At 46.0% G+C, this 23,553-nt stretch overlaps 1 protein-coding gene across 2 annotated transcripts in view; it reads right to left on the reverse strand.

Moving 5' to 3' along the window:
• Positions 1-19,953, reverse strand: part of Fam124a (family with sequence similarity 124 member A) — a 51,801-nt gene extending 31,848 nt beyond the window's left edge. Inside the window, exons 1-3 of one of the 2 annotated variants that reach the window (XM_050152366.1) lie at positions 19,648-19,953; positions 12,462-12,493; positions 12,249-12,353 (exon numbers count right to left, since the gene is read on the reverse strand). In XM_050152366.1, coding sequence (XP_050008323.1) covers positions 12,249-12,267 — 19 coding nt within the window. In that variant the 5' untranslated portion in view covers positions 12,268-12,353; positions 12,462-12,493; positions 19,648-19,953. The remainder of the gene's footprint in view (positions 1-12,248; positions 12,354-12,461; positions 12,494-19,647) is intronic. The other variant, XM_050152365.1, reaches the window with a different exon arrangement.
• Between the last annotated feature and the right edge of the window lie 3,600 nt (positions 19,954-23,553).

Consider the following 23,553-nt stretch of genomic DNA (forward strand, 5'->3'; position numbering starts at 1 on the left):
ACTTGCATCTCTGAACTCATGAGAAAATCGTGAGCAATTCCCTCAAGTGTGCAAGATTTAGGATAAAATCTCAGACTTCCTCAGTTTTTGGTGATTTTATAATCTCAGTATTAAATTGGCAGGGAAGTGACTGGGTAATTCCTAGCTGCATTCATAGCTAAAGTAATATGGCTCCTCCCTTCATCTCAGGCCTCACAACGTCCTGCAGTTCAGGATGGAGCAGAGGCTGCAGTGGCTGAGCTGAGACCTCCACTTTCTCTTGGCGGAGAACAACGAGGACTCTGTGTTTCCTGGGCCCTTTGAAGCTTTTGTAAGGAAGATGCTTTGGCTACAGCTGCAGCCTCTTGGGGTCTCTCAGTTTTCACTGCACAGAGATGACATCAGGGACCTGGACTTCTACACATTGAGCTCTTCTAAAAGTAGGACATTACTGGGAAGAGGAAAGAACACAGCCAGTGAGGTGGACAACACGGCACGTTTCTCCACTTGGAAGCAGAATTCCTATTTTACCTTCGATGTATAGCCAAGCCTCATCCGGGCTGCATTCTGAAACATCCCACAGGACGGGGAGAAGAGCAAAGGCAACCACCAAACAGTGAGAAAAGACACTTGAGATGGACGCAGCCTGACACAGATGCCGAGAGGGCCTTTAATCAGTCTGAGGAGATACAAACACAACCAGAGACAAACGTACTAGAGGATTTATATCTAAACAGTGCAATGGTTTTCAAAGAGTCTGAGCAGGAGCACATCACTGGGCAGAGGACATCAGTGTGCCAGCACCCAGCTTTCTCAGGTTCCCTCCCCAAAGATGCCCCCCCCCAAAAAAAAGCAGGAAGCAGTCTTGAGAATCTGCCGTTCCAATTCCTTTAATCTGTGATGCCTAACCTCCTGCCTTTTTATTATAAAAAAAGAGATGGAAATGTAATGGTCTGTCCTTTTCTTTAAGTAACCAGCCACATCCACTCCCTCCCCCATCCTCTGAGGCAAGCTGATCTTCAGCTTCTAGCCTGTCCCCCTTCTCTCTTTCTCTCTCTGCTCGTCTCTCTTCTTCCCTTTCCCTCCATAACCCACTAAATAAATATCCAACCTCACTCTGCCTGGTATGCCTATCCACGTCTCTGTCTCTCGCCTGCTGCCGTGTGGCTCCCTGCCTGGGACCAGCCGCCTTCGGAGACCTGTGGCATGGTCTTGTGGCATGCCCATCTGTCTGTCTGTCTGTCCTCGTGGCCTGCTGCAGCCACCCAGGGAACTGTGCTGTCCCTGCCTGGGACTGGCTGCTCTTGGGACCCCCTGCCCACTGCCTGCTGCCACATGGCCCACTGCCATCGCTAGGGATCTGCAGTGTTTCTGCTGCTGCAGCTGCTGGGGATCTGTAGCACTTTTAATTAATCCATTACAATGTCTAAATACTGTCTCTATATGTGTCTACATGCATGTGCGTCTTTCTTCTGCACATTAAATCACAATGTTTATGAGACTTCTGGTTATTCTTCGGTGTTCGTGGGAGAGCGAAACGGTCCACAGTGATGAGAAGAAGGGGTCGTGGGCTTTACAAACAGCTCATCTTTATCTCAGTCATTCTACCTGTAGGTGTTCACCCTCATTATGGAGGTATGCAAATAAGTTATGAGTTCCTCACCACTGAGTAAGGATGTTCCTGGCAATCGTGTTTATAACAGTGAAAGTGGAACACAACCCGCAGGGTCTACTATGACTATGGCTGAGACACAACACAGAAACACAATGAGATAAATGGGCGTTCAAACTGCTGTAGAAGGATGCTCCTGGAGACAGTCATTTACAGTGTCTACAGTGAGGACATAAGAGGACACCTTCCACCTGCCATCTGTCTCTACCATCCTAACAAATATATCTACGATAATGTAGGTGGTCATTAAAATATGCAAAGGTAGACATCAATGACGAACAATGGGTTTTCTGGGTGGGATTCTAGGTTTTAATCTCTTTATTGATGGAGGAAGGTCATTGGTTAATAAAGAAACTGCCTTGGCCCTTTTGATAGGACAGCAGCTTAGACAGGCAGAGTAGACAGAACAGAATGCTGGGAGAAAGAAGCCAAGTCAGTCAGTTGCCATGATTCTCCCACTCCAGACGCAGGTTAAGATCTTTCCTGGTAAGCCAGCTCGTGGTGCTACACAGAATATTAGAAATGGGTTAGATCAATATGTAAGAGCTAGCCAATAAGAGGCTGGAACTAATGGGCCAGGCAGTGTTCAAAAGAATAGTTTCCATGTAATTATTTCGGGTAAAGCTGGCCGTGCAGAGCTGAGTGGGAACACAGCCCACCGTAGCTCCTTCAACACTTTGTGAACTTGCACTTTCTGACTCAAATTTTTTTTAAAAAGCCAATGACTATGAACTATTTGGGCAATAACAGTCTTTTTAAAATGAGAAATGTCATAATCACATCAAGGGCAGGTGCAAATGGTGTCAGCTACTCTTTTGTTCTCTCTCTCTGGGTCCTGACAATGCTTGCAGAGACCATGTGTTCCCGAGGGACCACTTGGTCTTCTCTGAGAGAATTTAAGCAAGAGAGCCAGGTTCCATTTTTCTTTTACTTCTTTGGTAAAGAATATACCAAAGCTGCAGCTAGTTCGGAATGAAAACCCTGAAGTCATATCTCATGCTTTTGAAGTCAGAAGGATTCCACTGTGTTTTTAAAATTAGATCTGAGCATAGCAGAGCATAGAGAAGTGAGTGGTCTCTGCTGATATCTTTACCTTTCAGCCTCCTGATACACAGCTTGGCTTATGGCCTGTTCCCAGCCAGCTATCAAACAGCAATAGTGGCTAGCTTTGAGCTCTTGTGCAGAGAACATAGGAACCCTACACCGTCAAATACAAATGCTTTGGGTTGTGTTTCACTATCTTAGAGATTTCGCTTGTCACTTCCATCACTGCTCAAGTAAATGCTGCAGCCATTTGTCAAAAAGAACTCTAAAGTGGAAGGGATGGGCTCCGTGTTTTAAAGCAAAGCATTGTTGGTAGAAGAATGTAGTGATTTATTTATAAAGCAATTCAAGTATTTATCAAGTGAGCACATTCCCTAAGCAGACAGTCTGTAATTCAGACACCCACAAAGCCACAGTCCAAGTACAGGAAACATTAGTATACTATGTCACTGGACTAGCTCAGGCTGATAAAATATGGAAACAAATGGGCTGCCCCAATCTGCTACCTGGGGCCAAGCCTCCATGTGAATCATTACAAGACCCAGATCTATCGAAGAATGTTATCTATGAGCTACTAAATGACTCCATCCTAAAAGGAAGGTCCGGAAACGTGACAAAGGTCTCCAAACTTGAAGCCATACTTGTTATATGAAGGCCTGATGTGTGGGGGTGTGGGAAAAGCTACCGCCAGAGTAAGGCCGTTGCTTTGGGGAGGGGAGTAGAATAAGACACTGCCATAGCTAGGTACAGGGGCAGCAACTTTAGGCATCCCTCATGGTAACATCACTATATACAGCAGAACCTTCTAAGTAAAATCTTTAAATAGACATCTTCTGTGGAGTTAAGAGGAAACAAGATGGCTTTTTCTATGAGACAGCACATCGAAGCAGTCTCTTACTGCTGTCTGCAGCCATTATCCCACCCAAGAAGAACCATGCTATTCCTAACATTATTGACTAACACCAGATGTGCATTAGAGCCCTGTCTAGGGCTGCAGTCGTCCAACCAGGCAGTAACTCACCATATCACTCTCTTGCAAAGAGACCTGTATATGAACATCATCATTACACCAGAGCAAGATCTAAAATATCAGAAGAATGGAGACAGTCTTATTTGGGGTTCATTTACTGAACACTGTTAGATTAACCTTGCCTCACAGTAGAGTAGAAATTCAAAACCCTAAGAATTGCCTCCATTCAGGAATGAATGCACCTTCTCCCTAGTGTTATAATGTGGCTCATGAAATCCATAAGGTTACAACCATACAACAGTGTTGTTATTGTAGGGGCCCACAGATGTGGGTCCACCCCACCTTGACTCAAGGTCAGAGAGCTTAAGTCTACTCTTGCTCCTTCAAGGTCACTGACAGGAGGTTTGACTTAAGGTGTGGCTACAAACAAAATGGTTACTTGGTGTTTTGGTATTAAGATGGCCCACAGAGATGGACCCATTCCACCTTGACCAAAGATCAGAGACTTCAAACTTATTCCTCCTCCTTCAAGGATATGATAAGAGGTTTGAGGCAGAGAGTGGCTGCCTACAGGATGCTTGGTCTAAGGTGTGGTCGCTGCATGTCCTGTCTAAACAACAGAATGCTTAACCCAGGATATAGTTGCTTGACATTTCAGATATTGAAGAGGTAATTGCTCCGATTCTTCTTTCTATCATGTTAAAGCAGTCTTTTGCCTCCGCCCCCCTTTTGGATTGGGGTGTATAAGCATATGGAAAATAAACACAGGCGAATTCAGTATTCACTGAGTTGCCCTCCCGGTTCTATTTTGCTTCTCTGTTCCTTTCCTTTCGTATCTCTGTTCCTCCTGCCTAGTATTTCTAATCCTCATGCCCCTGCCCTAGAAAGTGTGAACCCTATCAAGACTGGACCCTGATAGTTAAGCAGCCGACAGTACCTAAGACAGCACCGTTCGTGTTGTTAATCAGTTCCTCAGAAACTGAGGAAGAAGGAAATCAAGGAAAGTGTGATAGACTGAACGGAGGCACAGAAGTCCCACGGCAAACTTCATCTAGCTGGGGCTTTCCTTGTGTTAGGGATGGGCACGAGTTTTCATCTAACTCTGTGTGCACTGCTGTCCTTTGCTGATCATGAAGTCAGCAAATTCAACGGCTCAGATAATCCTCCATGAGGATAATAAACAGATTCGGGTGTGTGAGCGTTTACAGACCAGGACTCTGAAGAACATGTGTCCCGAGAATCACAGTCATGTGCTAAAGACACGAGGGGAATGGGATGGTAACGTTTCCAAACAGGTCAGAGTTAAATTCCATGCTTCCAAAATACTGATCTTCCTTTGGAGAAGCGACATAATAAAAACTGGCTCTAAGGAAGAGAAATCTGCCAATGAGTGATCACCTCTAATAAACAGGAAGAAAATGATAACTCTCGTGCTGTGGGGGTCTGTGTGGAGCTCCTGCAACACGACACAGTAGCTGTCTCTGCCACCTCCTCCTTACAGACGCAGGTAAGCTAGTGGATTCAACCACAGTGAGCTCACTGCTCTCCAACAAGCTATGGGATTCACGAAGCTAACCCGTGTAAAATGCCAATCTTTTATGCTCTGGTGAGTATCCTGAAACTGCAGGATGAAGCAGAAACCCCTGAGAAAGAAAAGATGGTCTCAGGATAGGAGGCATGCTCAGTACGGCCCTGCAGTATGGCAGAAATGATAAGCCTGGCTGTGGCTCCTGGCCGGCTTCAGTGCCTTGCGGCCAGCCAAGATGCCTAGACTTCCTAATGGGAAAATACCCATAACCCTTTTGATTCCTCTTGTGGTAAGGAGCCAGGAAAGCTCCTTGAGCTTGTAGCTGGGGCCACTTTAGGCCTAAATTGGGAGAGTCATGTACAGCTAGTTCTTCATCTGTTTCCTACATGCACTTTTCTGGGGTTAGAGAGCCTTAAGAGATGTCATGTGCTCCTCAAAATGTAATTTTTAAGCTCCTAGTACCTTCTAAGAGTAATTCCCAAATGTGCTTATAATCTCTATGTGACTGGGAATACCCAATCACTGGGCTCAGGTCTCAGCAGCATTACGTGGTACACTTAAATTTCTCCCTAGTATAATTATTGTTTTCCTCTCATCCTGTTTATAAAATTTGCCCCTTTTATTCAAACCACTTAAGAATGCAAATCGTGCCTCATGGCTTGATGATCTCACCAGAGTTCCTGAAACACCGCTTAAAATTCTGCGAGCGAATGGAATTCCTCTTTCTTTATTTCAGTGAAATTCTCTCAGGGCCACAGTGTGGGGAGCATTTCAGAAAGCACAAAAGTGGAGCTGAACCCAGCAACCTATAAAGGACAAGGGAACCACTCCTAACTGGGTAAAGTTCACCCCCGCCCTTCCCAAAGAAGCCACGTGTTAAAGAAACCCCCCAGTCACGCACCCTCCCAGGTTGGAAGGGCTCACAAGTGCAAGTGAGACTCCAGATCATGAAGAGGAGGCCTTACCCATCGACTCAATCGTCCTTGCCTCAGAGAGGGACAATGAGGGGAATATCGCCATCCTTGGCTTGCAGCCTGCAAACAGTGTGGAGAAGCTGAGGGTTGTCTAGTAACAAGAAATTCCTTTCCCCAAAGTCTGGCACTTAGACAAAAGCCAGCATTCCCTCCGGGGAATAGAGAAAATAATCCCTACCTGCTTAAAAGGAATCATTCTTTTATCTGGAGCAAAGGGGACAGGCGGCTCTCAACCCAGGCCTGTGGTACCTATTAGCATATCAAGGTCTAGGCTAGCCTCTAGGCTCCTTCAGTGTCTACTCGTACTGTTTCAAATCCCTCCACCCCTTCTCCCAGACACCTGTTCCCTTAAAACCCCAGGAATTTCCCCTCGTTGCTTCTTTCTGTTTTCCCAAGAGACAGCCTTGCCAGTCTGGAATAAACTCCCCCCCCCCCCCTTCATTCTAGTTTGTAAAGTTCACTGGTTTCCTTCATCTGGTGCTGAAACCCAGGACTGGCGTATATGACCTCTCTTCCAAGGAACTTGGCCTCGCTGAACCAGGCAGCTGATTGGACTTCCCTAAGGTATGTATGGATCATTTGCTGGCTCCTGTTGTCCATCAGATTTGACCCCCAATTCTTGACCCCCATCTCTCCTCCTCTCTCAGTCTCCCTGGCTCCTGGAGCCAACTATACCCACACAGCCAGATCTCTCTTCTAGATAAGTGTCGCCATGGAGCTGCCTGCTTTGTCTACTACAACAAAAGTCACACCGGTGAGCCAGGAAGCTCCTCTTACCTCCAAACTGGCCCCAGTCACACGGACAAAGGATGCCTTTCCTCTGGTTTGAAACATTTTTCTTTCTGACAAGTTTCCCATTCCACATGGGGAAGCCCTGATGTAAATTCTCTTCAAATGGACACTTTGTCCCCTCCACCCCCCAGCTACTATTTCTTGCCTCCCCCTAGGAGGTGCAGTCCACGGCTGATGCCTGTGACATTTTCCTTGTGTCCTCCTCCAGGGCACGGCCTGCAGTCCCGAAGCTCCTGGCGTCTGTGACACTTTGCTGCCCTGTCTTCCCTCAGCTCCCTCCTGCTATACAACCCCTTTCCTCTTCTGCTAGGAGCTGCCTGCAATCCTGCAGCTTCCTTCCTGGCCCTGGCCTGTGGGACCCTGTTCTCTGTCCCTGGGCCCCCACCTGCAGTCCTGCAGCTCCTGTTCTCAGCTCCCCCTTAAAGTTCCCTCTCCCCGCTCAGAGCTGTCTCTTCCCTCTGCTCTCCTCCTGAAGCTTCTCAAAGCCGGAGTCCATTTGGGTCACTAGGCTTTCTGCCCCACCCCGCCATGCTCTCTTCTCTCTCTTGGAGCGTATAGAAATTCCCTCCAGTGAAATTTCATTCTGCGACTCTTACTCCTCCTTGGATTGCATACAGCTTGGCCTCAGTACAGATCAAGGGCCCAAAACTGACCCAATTGACTTCTAAGTCCTCATAGATGTTGGCAGCTGCCAATGCACAAAACAGACGATCCCCAAATCTCTTGTAGCTAAACTTGCTCTGCTCTTCCAAAAGTCTCTTATTGCTAATGTTCTTTCAAAATCTTTTATTACTACAATTTCTGTGATCTGTTCTAAAAAAAGGAAAAAACTCTTAAGACTATGCTGTAAACTCTATCACAGGATTTATAAATTTATTTGGTATGGTTAAAAAAAAATCTTTAATCTGTAACACAATTTGGCTTAAAGTTTATAACCCAGTGGTGGCGCACACCTTTAATCCCAGCACTAGGGAGGCAGAGGCAGGCGGATCTCTGTGAGTTTGAGGTCAGCCTGGTCTACAGAGCGAGTTCCAGGACAGGCTCCAAAGCTACACAATGACACACTTGACATCCTGTCCCTACGCTGCCCTCTGAGTGTGATTATTTAGGTCACGGGAGATGTAATTTTAGCAATCTACTTGGAAGAGCATATTGCATCACGGAGATAATATTTGTTTTCGATGGTAGACTTTAAAAAAAAATCTCATCAGAAAGTGTACTCTTTTTCAATGACTGCCCAAGGGGCTTTCAGCATGTGTGTGTGTGTATGGGGAGGGGGACAAGATTTATGTTCCTGGCTAGGAGTAGTCAGGCCAGGTGCTGAGCTGAGGAAGGGCAGCTGTGACCCACCATTACTCTTTAGTATCAGGAGAGGGTTGCTGACCCCTCAGACCTAGAGATAAACATTTGAGGAAGATCTGGCTCAAAGGATAAGAAAATGACCAGGTAATTAATGTCTTTGGGAAAACTTTAAAAGCCAGAGCTGGGCCAGGAATGCAGTTCAACAGTCCCTTGGTTTTGGGAACTATTGACTCGACAGTGTAAGAGATCAGAATTCCCCCAGGAGTCTTGTACTGGAGGGGTCATGGTGGGGTGGGGGAACACAGAAAAGCTGAAGCCTGGTGACAGGGGAGGAACCAGCTTCCTAGGAAGAAAGTCCACACAGTTCTGTAACCACTACAGTAGAGACTGGAGCCATGACAACGATGGGCAGGACAGCACATGGACCCAGTTGCTTAGTTACGCTTACCTCTGGTCCTCGGTTTTAACCTAAAAGTTTTGAGAGTGTAGACTTTCTCATCCCAGTGTTGCCACACTGGAAAAAAAAAAAACAAAAAACAAAAACAAAACTACACCCCTCTCTGCTTTCCATTGTTACCCATGTCTTTTAGTTGGTATATTGAGGATGGGTGGCCAAGCCTGGCTTGTTAGGGCTGTCGGGCTTTGACCCTAAACACTTTGGCAACACTCTGTCCCTTCTCTTCTCTTTCTCCTGTTGAGAATAAGGATGTAAAGGTGGCTGTGTTGGCAGTAGCCATATTGCCGCCCTCAGGCAACCTTAAGGATGGAAGCCAAGAGCACGATGTGGTAGTTTGAAAATGTTCTCCATATTTGCACTGCCTCCTCGGCTATGGTCATTGTCACGGCAGAGGAGAAGAAATCTCTATTTGCTTCGCGCTTATTTTTCTTCATCATTTGTAGGCAAGCACAGTTCCTGATAGAAGCACACGCTGTGTATGAGGTCTCAACTCCAGGGGAAAGGAAGAACGGTGACTTAGTACTGACCCCAGCTGCCCCAGAGGGATCGCAACTCCAGACTGTGGCTAAAGACAAATGAGCGGAGCGAAAGATCCAAACCAAATGACCAGGCTTGCTGTTGTGACCTGGAGGACAGCAATGAGAGCTCTAAATTCAGCAATGGTGGTAGGCAGCTATTTTAGAGACAAACTATTCTCGAGGCAGTGTTGGGTCTGGGTCAAACAGGGATGAAAACGGCAGTCTGGCTGTACAGCAGCTAAGTACTGTTCTCATGATTACAATGGCTTGCCTTTCAGAGCCAATGTGCCTTCAGCTGGCTAGCACACCAGAAAGCGCTCACTGCCGTCTCCCTAATAACCGAGTTTAATTTGACACTAAATCACAATTCCAGACGCTCAGCTTTTCTCACGGTCCCTATTGCAGAGGAAAACCTAGCCAGAACATCAATAAACATAATGATCCAATTAAGGGTCTATCCAGTTGGGAATTAGAGCTGAGAGTTTAACAGGACCGTGAGGGAGGGCAGAACAACCCAGTATTTATCAACTCAAAAAGTCAAGGCTTTTATTGTAAGACAATTATTTTGGGTAATTCTAAGACAAATGTTCAACCAACATGAAGACTTTGATGTAATGCTTTTAATCACTAAAAATCCTGTCTAGACATCAGGCATCACTCTTTGTGCACACACTTACTTATATTTTGATATTAAGTTATAAGCACCTCTCAATGTTCAGAGTATCCATATAAAAACTATTTCTACTCATATCTTTATTACATTTAATGGTCACTTATAAGCCAGGAATTACAAAATAGGAAGATGGGCTAATAAAAATGTCTACATCCAAGTTCGAGGCCAGCCTGGTCTACAAGAGTTAGTTCCAGGACAGCTAGGGCTGTGATGACGACATTTCTACCCAAAGCCGTTTACAGATTCAGTCCGATCCTAATCAAAAGCCCCAGGGCAACCTTCACAGAAAGAGAGAAAAGCATGCTAAAATTTGTATGGGACAGCAACAAGAAAGGACCCGAAAGCAGTTGGAATGGCAAAGATCACCAGAACCACTGCCTGCAGATGCTGGTGAGGAGGTGGGGAAAGGGACCACTCATTCGCTGTTGGTGCGATTGCAAACGGGGGCAGCTACTCTGGAAATCAGTGTGGAGAACTCTCAAAAAGCTGAAAATAAACCTGCCACATAACCCAGCTACACCACTTCTTGGCAAATACCCAAAGGCCTCGACCTCCCACTCCACGGATTCTTGACCAGCCATTCCACTACAGCTTTTGTTCACGATAGCCATGAAATGGAGACAACCTCAATGTCCTCCAGCCAATGAATGGATAATGAGAACATTGTACACATTTACAATGAAATATTACTTATATGTAGAGGAAAATGAAAGAATTAATTTTGTAGGTAAATGGATGGAGCTAGAAAATATTACACTGAGTGATGTAACCCAGACCCAGAAAGACAAACGTCACCTGTTCTCTCTTATCCGTGGTTCCTAGCTCCAAACCTTCAGGTGTCAATATACAGTCTGGAATAACTGCAGAAGCCAGGAGAGAGGGCCCAGCAGGATACAGGTGATAGGAAGGGGGAAATGGGGAAAGCAGGGGAGGGGTCTGTAGCTGGGGTGGGGGGCATCAATACAGGAGAGGGAGGGAGGAGGGATACATAACACTCAGGATGTTTGAAAAGGACACAAGGATTTTTTTTTTTTGCTTGTGTTTTCAAGGCAGGGTTTCTCTGTGTAGCCTTGGCTGTCCTAGAACTCACTCTGTAGACCAGACAGGCCTTGAACTCACAGAGATTTGGGGAATTATTATTTTAAACTTATAAGCATATGAGCATATATAAATATAAATACACAGACAGTATAAATGCAGTTACAGCACTTTGGGCTAGCTATAATACTCTACCCAAGAACTATAGACTATCTAACAAAAATTCTAGTACCAGGCATGGGAAACTTCCTTTTGAGTTACTAGGCAGGGGAGTTCAAAAGGCTTCTAAGACACTATAGACTAGTGTTATTGCCTCTGGTTGCCTCCCAGAAGCTAAAGGTAAATCCCTATTGCTAGAGACACTACACATTTAGACATAGGACCCAACAGATCTGAGATCAAATTGACCTGAGCACCTCCTCCCAGAAACCAGCTTTCTTTCTTTTTTTTTTATTAAGCATAAACGAGACAATTTATATATTCCCAATATACAAATGTCCCAATATTTCAATTCCAACAGGAAGGAGTGGGTACTAAAAACCACCATGAAAGCTGCTGAGGGGTGTAAGCAATCACCAGCCCTACCCAGCTTTGACACCTGTGAACCACAGCAACGACCAGTGTGACAAGAGACCCCTAAAGGTGCAAGATTGGCACTCAATCTTAGCAGTAGCCAACTGCTGTCTCACTGGACTCAAGGCCTACTGAACAGGACAACTACACGTGGCTAAGGAGATCGTGGATCTTAGAGGAGAACCTATAAATGCCCCGTTCCTAAATTAGCGTAATTCCTAACTTACTCTAAATACTTAGCTTTATACACACAGTTAAGCAAAGGAGATTCTTTTTTGCAGCCGGAGACTAATTCAGAAGGTCCAACTCGTCAAAATGCAGAAAACGATTGTCTGTGGGGTACCCAGCCCCAAGTAATAAATACATCTACTACACAACTCCTGTGTCTACAGCCCAGGGATCATCATGGACGTGGGGTAGAGAGATTCTGAGAGCCAGAAGAGCAGGCAGTTTGCTGGGAGACTGTGCCTTCTAGTTAAGGCAGGGAGGCTGCACCCATGGAATCTCAACCACATGACTGCCTCTCAAGACCCGAACAATTCCATCAGCAGTTGACACCCCAACATAGATGGGGGAAATCTCACATATCCCCCCACCCCTAGATAGGGAGCCACATGCAATTAACAACTGCTAAGAGAGGGAGAATTAGTCTTCTCCAGGAATGAGTCGTATCCCCCCCCCCCTGTGGTTGGTTATCCAATACTGAGTCGTCAGCCCTAAAAACTCACACACGCAGCAACACCGCATGAAGTGAGCAGGCTCTATTTATGTTTCTTGTCTATATGAATATGCAACAACGATGGTGAAAGAGGAGGTTATGGATTTGGAAGGGACTTGTGGGTTTGTGGGAGGGGAGGGGGGGGAGAGCAAGCAGGAAAATGATGTAACTATATTTAAAAAATTTAAAAGACAACTTAGAAGGACGTTCAAAGAATACTTACTGCTGGTGGAGGACAGATGGCTGTAGTCGGACCTGAAACACAAGATGTAGGGAGGCTTAGATATCATTTTTCTTTTACCCAAATGAACCACTTGATCTAAGAGCTCCGTTAGTGGTGATGTGGTAGCTAGTAGCATTTGCCTGCTGAAGCTGTCACTGGCGAAGAACGGTGTTGAGGCTTTTTTCGTGCAAATCAGTGCTATGTCTGGATTCTGAAAGCGACACTGGGGCCTTCACATGGGCTCCATGAGTCACCCTACAAGGGTCTCAGGCCTCTGAATTTGCCGGAAAGTTTTGGAATGTTTGTTTATTTTTCTGGTGAGAAAGCCTCCAAGTCTTCAACAGCTTCACAAGTCCCTGGGGTTGCATTAAGTAGCCCTTTGCCAGTGTTCACACAACATCTCTGGATGCTTCTTTGGTGACATAATGGAAGGGACCCTGAGGAAGGAGGACAGCATTGGGCTGGGAAGTAGGGGTGTGTCCACACCCCAGGACTGGCTGACCAGCAGGGACCTTCAGCACAGAGCACTTCAGTGGATTTCCCTTCCTGATCCTGCTAGATAGGAGAATCGCTGGGTGTGGACTGTGATGGGGAAAGGGGGTTGAGAAGTGGTCCATATGGGTTTTATCCTGAGGACTCAGTGGCTGGCAGTCAGTCACTACGAGAATGGGAATCCCGCCAAGTTCCTGCCCCATGGGCAGGGCTGTCGAGGCTTTCCTCCTTGGCAAGGAATTTGGTATAGAAGCTGTTTATTCTCTTGCACCCCAAAGTCATTTTCAGTAGGAAATTAATGCCTTAGGGATGCAGGGATTCACGGTGCCTGGCAGTTAGCAGAGGTAGTTAGGCAAATAAACCTCCACATTAGGTTTAATTTTATAGGCATATACTCCTTTTATCACCTTAGCCCCCAGTCGCCTTTCTTGAATGATCCAATTTCCACTCCATTTACAGCATTTAAAAAGTGCATATAAAACCTTTTAAAAATTGCCTTTTATGTGTTAAAATTACTACACTTCACAGACCATAATGCCATGATTTATTGGGAAGGAATAAAATGGAAGGCAATGGACATTGTTTTTCTCTTTTTTTAAATGAAATATTTTAGTAATTACATTGTTGTTTCAAACTTCAAAGAATAAAAACGGCAAAAGGGATTTGCATATCTTTATAAACTGCACTCCCTTGCGCCAAATTCAATTTTATTTCCCCTGTTGTCATATTAGTCACGACAACAAAATGCCTGACAAGCACAACTTAAGGAAGGGAGGAAGGGTCTGTCTGAGGTGGGGGAGAGTATGAGGCAACTGGTCAACCTGTGTGCAGGCAGGAAGTGGAGAGGGGTGGATGCTGCTGCTCAGCTCACTTCCGCTTTCTCTTTTCATTCAGTCTAGACCTCAGCCTGTGGGATGGTACCACCCACATTCAAGATGGGTCTTCCCTGCTCAAGAGAGCCTCTCTGGTAGCATCTTCACTGAGACGTCCAGAGCTGTGTCTCTGAGGTGATTCTAAGTCTAGTTCATTGGTCTGGTCGGTGGAAAGCGGAAGTGGGACTTTCTGTATGGAGACCAGGAAGTGAGGAGCGACAGGGTGTAGACTCACTGGGCAGAGTGGATGGGTAATGAGCAAGCTTAAGAAGTAGGACGAGTTGGGCTAGGACATAGTGCCATCTTGGCTGAGGGAAGTGAAAGCATCAAGGATTGGTAACATACTGAAACCCAGGATTTCCACACCCAGCCTTGGCACCTTAAATTCCTTCTGGAGCCAGACAGAGTAGAAACAACACACAAGGACGACACTGAGAAGTCTAGCTCTATAAAATACCGTGAATGACCAGCAAACATCCACTATACCAGATCAGTAGCAAAGACCTTCTGACACATGATGAACATGGCCAGACTTTGCAGAGACCGCACAGTTATCCATGTCTGCCCATCTGACACGGAGAGTGTAATATTACTATGTCTCCTATAGCAAGAATGTGCCAGTCTTTCCGGCTAGGGTTTGCCAAAGATGAGATTCACACTGGCAGGCGTTGTACAGATCTGCGCACAGATGGATATGAACACAGACTGAGAATTACACTGAAACCATAATTCAAGACTCTTAAAGTGCATTTGGTAGTGTTTTAGGATAAGTGCTAACATAAAGGACACTCCTCCGTGAGGTCCCCCGAAATCTCTCAAGGCTTTGGCGGCAATGTTGGGGTTAGGCTTGCCAGTTGGCCAGCCTCTGGCAGACTTGTGAACCCCGACTCCTTCACACAGCAGCCAATTTGCACAGCACCAATCTAATCATGTCTGACTTTCAAGGACATTCATGCTCACTAATTAAAACACAGACCCCTTTCTCCACGGAGGGTGGTCTCTGCCCAGTTCTGTGGCCTTCATCCCATTAAAACACATCAAACAGAAGAGGCATCTAAGACTTCCCCTTGCTCTCCAGCTTTCTGGCTCTACGTTTATGTAATCTGCATCTCAACACAATGACAGGGATAACGGCTCTGAACTGCTCTTTTTAGTTTAAACCATGCTGCTTGGCAGCTCCTGTAGTTACCACTGCAGATCAATTCAGATGCACTGCAATTTATCCAACCCCTTCTCTTCGGGAATGACTGCGTGACTGCTCTTGGTTCATGTTTACAAGATACAGGGCGAGGGGATATTTATGAATAAAGTTTTATATTTATTTCCGTCCTGTCCTTAGAAAAACGGCCATGTTTGGGGAATACAGGCCGAGTGAAGGGATGCCCACGTCTGCGGCTCATATTCTAAATAAGGTGATTTAGCGGCATAGCCAGTGAGAGGCAAACTGTAAAGCTTAAGACAACTTCATGAATAAACAGGTTAAAATAATTTCAGAAAAACAGTCGGGTATTTGACCAGACTGCTCCGAAGGACTTGGTGTTCCTCAAATGTATTCAGGGTGGGTAGGGACAGCTTGAGATTTCGGTTTATTGGCCTCAGATCACAAAGTGTTCCCCTGCTATCTCTGCACATAGCATGCAAGTCTTTCAGCATGGAGCGTGAAAGGGAAACAGGAATTTTCGGATGTCAAACTCTTGAACCTATACAGTGGATGGCATATACTAACACAAGGATTATTCTCTCACCGGATACACACACACATATGTAAAATTTCTAAATATTGTTTTTAATATTTGTATGCTAATTGCTTCATCAGGATTATATGGGAAGGTATTCTGTAATTAAGATTGTTCACTGCTGCTGGAGGCCTCACAGGCAATTGCATATATACTCATTTTATAAAAGGAATATCTTTCTAGATTCTCTCTTCCAGGAAACCACGGCCTAAGAACGGAACTTGACCTTTCTGTAAAACTGACCTTCCTGTTGTTGCAAACCCAGGGCTCCCTGTGCCATGGACTTCCCCTGCTGATTCTCAGTACACTACATTGAAGGTCATGGTTACAGAGCTCACTAGCCTTGGGCACCAACTCCATACAGGGCTACAAAGTCACTTGCCTTCTGTGTAAGATTTCCTTTAAAAACTGCTGGCCCATTTAAAATGTTCTTGTACCTATTCTTTCCCATCTACCCGTTTCACTTCTCAGTGCCTGCCTCTCCTCATAGGCTGCAGCGAAGCACTGGGTTTAGTTCCCTGAAAGGCGTGATGTTGCCCTGAGCCAACAGGTAGACTTCCACTGATGTCAGACCAGACTACTGAAGGAAAACAATTCACTAGGTATGGCCACACATGAAAGAGTAATGTAGAGGCCATGTCTTGGAGATTCACTCATGAAATTATCATTGCTGGCACTGGCTTTTATTTGTATTTTCAAGGAACTGCCTGTCCCTCTGTTAAGAAATTCTGTGTCAAAAGCTACTTTGCCAAAAGAGGCTTGCTAGTTTCTCTTAACAGCACACAGAAGCGCAGGCTCATTTCCCAGGGGAGCTTCCAAATGACATCAATTGCCACAGAACACTGTGTCTGCCTTTAGTCTTGGCCCAGGTTAGGTGTAGGTAGGTTGGAAAAGGCAGCATTTCCCCTGAAAGAAAACAAGGACTAATTATAGAGGAAATGGTTCCTTGACAATGGTTGCTAGGGGGGAAGCATGCAGAAGCCTGGGGCTGCAGACCAATAAGCCATATGCCCATTGACTTGCTACAACCTATACATGAAATAACAACAATACCAAGGCATGGGCTGGGTGCTCTGAATGATGATGTTTGGCCTCCTTATGGTGTCTAAAAGAATCTGTGTGTCTAGTCTATTGTCTTGGGTATAAAAGAATATCTGGAGCTTGGTATCGGCTGAAGCAGGGGTATTCTAACTTGGATGCCTTTCTTCTCCTCATTTTTCTGGATAACTTTCTAGACACATGGCTCAGCCCTCACCCTTTCCTCGCCTTCTACTCCTTTCTAGAGACAATCTCATCTGACTTCACACCACCACTCCAGTGTCAAAGCCTCCCTTCGCTATCTCCATTAATAAAAGGCCACTCCACAGTCCTTATCTTAATGAGATTTTCAGCCAGACATTATTGACCTGGGTTTCTCAACAACTTAACCCTCTCTCGGCTTCCAGGACAGCCTGTTCCTCCTTCTGGGGCTTTGCCATCAGTTTCCCTGCCTTGGCCTGATGTTTCAATGCAAGGGCTTCTCAAGCTAGGCTTAAGGACAGCAGGCTGCACTGAGCTGGCTAAGGACTCAGTGAGCCAATGAGGCATGCAGAGGTTTAGAACAGCAGGTAGCACACGGTGGATGCTGGGTAGATGTTCACCGCAACATCAGTTGAGTTCGCCTCTCCCAGGGCTTCAAGGGCAGTTCCAAAGATGCTGTCATGTTAGATCTCCACACTGAACTCCAAATACACCCGGCGTCTGACGGCCCATCTTCATGTTTCTGCAGACTGTCTCTTCTGACACCAAAATGTCCCCTATTCTCCCCTGACTTGGGTTAGAAGGGATCATGGGTTAGTTTGAGAATTCAATTTTTTTTTCTTCTCACAAAACTTTACTGAGTCTGTTATTTTGTATATGTCTCAAAGCCAGTTATGGATCCCAAGTTAAGGACTGACATCCTAGTGGATATGCCATTTGAGCCAGATTTTGAGAGAGAAAGAGAGAGAGAGAGAGAGAGAGAGAGAGAGAGAGAGAGAGAGAGAGAATATTTCACCTGATAGATAGGCATGCCAGGCAGAAAAGGTAGAGCTGGCAGAAAGGGTAGGTGGCAAAAGGGGGCATCAGAAAAGCAGGCCAGGATGCCGGGTCAAAGAGCAAAGAAAGACCTGAGGACAACTGGCCAGCGTGGGAGGAACTCGCAGTCCAAGACCATGTTCAGTTTTTGCCCTCCATAGACAAAATTGCTATAAACACTTGGAATGGGGAGGGACACTGTTAAGGAAATCCTGACAAATGGTAAATTCCTATAATCCCAGCACCTGGGAAGGCAGGCAGGAAGATCAGAGCTTAAGGTTGTCATTGACTCCTTGGTGATTTCAAGCCCAACCTGGACTACAGGAGACCCTGCTTCCAACAACAACAACAACAACAACAAGAAGAAGTAGCAAACATTTCAAGTTCTGTGTGCTTTATGCTTGGCTAGACCAGAAAGGGAAAGCACCAGAAAAATGACCCGACTATTAACTAAACTAAAAATTCAAAGCATACAGGGGTAGATTAGCAAATACAAGACTAGGGGACATGAAACTTCTGTTTCAAATAATATCGTTTTACATTTTAATTTAAGTCTGCTAGTGAGGTAATAAGAATTCTTTAAACAGTTCTGTCCTGTTACGGCAACACTGTAGTGACAATCAGAAAAGAGAAGCTTGGGAGTCTCCACATTAACCAGCCCTTCCCAGGAGCCCATGGTAGTTCTCTGGCTAGCCTGCCTCCTGGGGTGAAGACACCCCTCAAAATCAATGCTTATTCCCTCTTCTCCAAGGCTAGCCCCTTCTGGTAAGCATCTGCTTTAGAAGAGTCCTGCGAGTTAAAAATTAGTGGGACAGTGACTGCTTCACACTAGAAATAAAAGAGCTGGAAACTTCTGTCTTTGTTTCTTCTCTACATGGTCCGGCTAATGGGGGAGGAGAGAGGAACCAAGCATGGTCAACTAAGTGACATAGTGAAAGGATTCTTGTCTACTGTGCACGAGGCCACAATAATCAGGAAAGAAACTAAACTGGCAAGTTCCACACAAACAAGATTGAAGCAAAAAACGAGGGTGGGGGCTTCAAATCAAGTTACTCTTCCACCATGGACAACACAGTTGGGTAACAGGGAAAGACCACTGTAGGGAAGAAGGCAAGTCCGGATTTAGGGTAGGGGTGACAGAGGAGGCTGCAAGGAAGGGTGGGGATTGGAGGCAGGAAGAGTTTGAGGGACACTTTCTTGGGTTAGGTCAGAACCGAGGTCCATTCTGGGACAGGCCTCTCTCTGTGTCCTCAGCAGATTGCCAAATCCTAAAATTAGCTTGAACCCTCTCCATCTTCCAGGAATTCCGAGGTCTTCTGTAGTCTGGGTAGCCCCTGACCTCTAGCACAATTTCTCTAGATCGGAGAAGACACTCCTTCCTATCGGGCATCCTGGATGTAGCGCTGACTGTGCATAGGGAAATCCTCTAGATAGAGGCTGGGTGGAAACCATTAGGGGACATTTGTTTCTGAAAACGCATTCTTTTGTCCTACACAAGAAAACTGCTGTTGGGAGAGGGCTAATTAGCCTCCAAAGGTTTGAGCTAATTACTTGAGTCCTTTGAAGCATACAAGACCACTCACCCCCCCCCCCCATCACACCATCCTGCGGGTACCCAAGGCTGGCGGGGTGAAGAGGCTCAGTAACACAGTATAAGTGAGCTATGCAGTCCTCTTAGTTGGTTTCGGAGAGTCTTTTCCGTGCCCGGCTTCCCACCCTTTCCACCTGCTTTCCTCATCTCTAAGGCCAGACTCCTTGGGGCTCCCGAGCTATCAGAGTTCTCCAGCCAGTGGGAACAAGTGCAGGCGCATCTCTATCTGACCGCGAATACCGGCTGAGCCTGGCACCAAAGGCCACAGGGCTGCGAGGGGTGACGCCGAGCCTCGGGTCCCACCACCTTCCAGTCCCGGGTGGGGCCCTTTCCAGGGACCACGCCGCTGGCCCGCAAGACACTTGAGTCCCGATACTACCACAGTGGCTCGGGTTCCCGAGCGCGAGTCCTCAGCGCCCGCCCCGCCTAATCCGGCTCACCCTCCGGTCTCGGCGCCCGAGTCCACGCAGTCCTCCTCCTCACCGTCCGCCTTCGGGTTCATGGCGCGCGTGCCCGCCGCTCTCCCTCCGCCCCGGGTCGCTCCAAGCGCCTCGTACCCGGGCCCGGCAACGACCCGGCCCCGCGGGCCAGCCGCTCGCCGCGCCCTCTCGCGGCCGCGCCCTCCGCACCCTCCGCTTTGCGCTGCGCGGGCGCGCCCGGGTGCCACCCGGCGAGGATCGGAGCGTGTGCACGGGTGGCGCGCGTGTGCACGAGCGCAAGCGTGAGTGGGGGAGGTGTGAGATGGCCTATCTCTATGAGCGTGGGGTGTAGTGGGCGTGCAGGGTTTAATCTTGCATGCACCTGGGGAAATGCCCAGCGGCTGTGTTTTCTATTGTGACTGGTGCGGGCAGAATGGGAGTATACGCAACAAAGCTGCCCTCCCCTGGGCCCGCAGTGATGAATCCGGAGTCCCCGGGCTTACCTAGAGATTTTCCGGCCTCAGTCGGCTAGCAGCACTGGGAAGACACCCACCAGCATAACCGGGGCAGGGTGGAATGCCTCCATTTGAGGACCAGTTAAAACACCAGAGTGTTTTCTTCCAGGTTCTTCAGAACTACCGAAACTCAGTTTCGTTATCACCTTGTTCAGAGCGCAAACACAACGCACATTCTTTTGTTATGTTTTAAAATGACACGAAGAGAGGTGGATGCGCCTGCATTCAAGGAAGCTGGCAGCAAGAGGGTGGTGGATGTTGTTAAACCTCGCCATCCCTCAGGTTGAGTTAATGATTGAGGTAGCAGGAGGTCATCTTCATTCTAGGAGGCAACTTGGTGGTGGTGTGGTTAAAACATTTTAGACTTAATTCTAGCAGTGTTGCTATTAGAAGACATGGAAGTCACACGTGTATTCTGTTCTCTTCTGAAGGGTAGCGCTGAGGACGGAATCGGTGGCCCTGCGCATGCTCTGCCACCTAGCTATTAGCCAGCCACCTTTTATTTGCAGACAAGTTATTTAACCTCCTTGAGCCTTAATTTCTTCACCTATTAGGCTATTGTTATCTTCCCTGTACCTCCGTTGTGGGTTATATGAGGTCATGTCTGTAAAACAGTTTCTGTGAGCCCTGATACGCTCCAGGTAGTGTCACAGGCAAAGCCCAGCTAGCTGAAGTCCCTCCCACTTCTCAGCTTGCACTGTAGTGTCTCTCCAGTGTGACAAGTGATGAAGAGCAATACTGTCTCTTTCCTTTATTCCTTTCTCCTTCCCTGTTCTTTCTTCCCGCTTGACATAATTGTCGTTGCTTTCTGATTCTTATTTTAAACATATTATAAGAAAGAGAAAGGCAGTAAACAAAAGCAGAGTTGATTTGCAACCTCACAATCTGGTAAAAAAAAAAAAATATAGGTGAGTGTGTGCTCACCACAAATCTGTCCCCAAACAAGCAAAAATGGATCTGTTATATTCAATGTGGTGCTCTTTAAACAAAAAAAGCGGTTCTTTAAGGGAGATATATTGAGGAATATCACCTTAACCATGTAAAGACGTGTTACATTTGTTTATTCTGCAGAATATTTAACTATGTAAAGGCGTGTTACATTTGTTTATGCTGTATTTATTTAATGATGTAAAGATGTATTGCATTTGTTTTACCTTGCCTGCCTAAGGCACCTGTTTGGAATAATAAAAAGCTGAACGGCTAATAGCTGGGCAGGAGGGGGATAGGTGGGGCTGGTGGGCAGAGAGAATAAGTAGGAGGAAGAATCTAGAGAGAAGAGAACAAGGGAGAAAGAGAGGGGCACAACCTGGGGCCAGAAGCCAGGCAACTGCCATTCAGACATGGAGAGAGCAGAAAGTAAGATATGCAGAAAGAAAAGAAGGAAGGAAGGAAGGAAGGAAAGAAGGAAGGAAAAAGGTAAAAAGCCCCAAGGCAAAACATAGATAAAGAGAAACAGATTAAAATAAGAGCTAAGCGAAGGCCAAGCATTCAAAACTAATAATAAATCTCAGTGTCATGATTTGGGAGCTGGTTGGTGGTTCAAACGAAAAAGCCTGATACAGAGACAGACCCAATTTGCTGTGTTGTGGTTCTAATCTAAAAAATGTCCCCAGAAACCTCATGTGTTAAGAACCTGGTGACCAGTTAATGGGCTTTTTGAGAAGTGGTTGGCTCTTTAAGTCCCTAATCTCATCAATAGACCATTCCCTGGATGAATTCATAATTAATTGGACTACTAAGAGGCGGGGTCTAGTTGGAGGAAGTATGTCACGGGGGATGTACCTGTGCACACTGGGTGAGAGCCTGTGTCCTGCCACACCCTCTGTGAAATGAGGCTGAAGAACAGGGAGCCAAGCAACCACAAACTGAAACTTCTGAACCTGTGAGCCAAATTAAATCTTTCCTCTGGTTTTTTTTTTTTTTTGTTCCAATAAAGAATCAAAGTGCAATGCTTAACACACAGAAGATAACAAGCTCTGAGGCACCAAAGCACACTGGATTGTGAAAAAGACCCGACCCTGTATTAATTTGGGGTCAAGGATATGTTTGTGCTTTCTTCGCGGGAAGAAAATAAAGCCGGATGAGATGACTGCATTTACAGCGGAGAAGCACCAGCCCTGATGACATCGCAGTCAGTGATGACTCCATGGAAGAAGCAGAAAGAGGTTCCTGAACGTGCAGTCATAGCCTCCTCATAGCATCATGCTGCAGGCTGAGGAAAGAGGTCCCTGTACCAATGTCCCTGACTCACTACAACCTGCTGCAGTCTAAGAAGGGAGAGAAGATCATGGTGATGACTGGTGATGGACTTGCTGGGCAGCCTTCCAGACCAAGTGAGTCCTGTTGAGCTTGGAGCCGGACCAAAAACACAGACTAAATATTTGACTGTTTATTCTTCGGGACATGGAACTCATTTTGACAGTATGGTATTCAATCTACTGTTAGAATATTGGACCTGAGAACTGAGAACTCATTTTCCCCTCAGGGGGAAAAGGACTCATTGCAAGGAGTGTGAAGCCCTCTTCAATATGAGGAGGGGTAGCTTAAGGGTTTTTGCTGCTGCTCAGAGACTGGGACAATTATTTAAAAGCAGCAATGCAGCTGGACTCTCACTCATCAGAAAAACCTTTCCTTTTCTTTTGATTAGAATGGATTTAAAGAATTGTGACGTGACAAATTATATGTTTATTGTTAATTTCCCATATAGAATTATGGGTATTGACCGGTTGATGCTTGTAACTACTTTAGTTCCCCATAAGATGTTATGAAAAGTTAGACATTTCCTATGAATACTTGGATTTAATGTATTTGATAATTTTTTTTGATATGACAAAAAATTGTTAAGAAGCACTCTAGATGAACTGAAAAGGGCATTCCCAACCCTGGTGATCCTTTCTCCTTTAATTAGGAGACTGTAGCCATTAGGAGCATGTTTAGTCACAAAATATTATCTAATTGCAGATGAACTCTCTTGACAAAAAATTGGCTCAGAGACACAGAGCCCAAAAGTATGTTCTCCCTTAATCCTTTGTTTACAGAGGTTGGCAGTCATTGATGGGTTTGATCCTTTTCTCCCCCAGGCTCCTAAGACATGGTCTTGTATGATTAAAATACAGATACTGAAGACGGATAAGTCTGGGAAATGGGAAAGTGTTCACCTAAGGCAGACCCGATCATCTGTCCTGTTGCAGAAGCACAGGCTTTATTAAAATCAATAAAAGGGGAGGAATTGTGGAGACCAGAAAAATGCAGGCCCATTTCCAGCTTGTCTAATGGTTAGAGAGTTTAGAGACTGACAAGCATAGTTGCATGCCCCAACTCAGGATGTGATTGCTTGGTTATTTTGAAGTTAGATAAGTAAGTCCATGCCATCCTGACAGATGGTCAGGATATGCAAACATGCTTCTGCTCC

Source organism: Alexandromys fortis, unplaced genomic scaffold (assembly GCF_014885135.2).
Source record: "Alexandromys fortis isolate MF-2015 unplaced genomic scaffold, M_Fortis_MF-2015_v1.1 scaffold_75, whole genome shotgun sequence".
In the NCBI taxonomy this organism is placed as follows: domain Eukaryota; kingdom Metazoa; phylum Chordata; class Mammalia; order Rodentia; family Cricetidae; genus Alexandromys; species Alexandromys fortis.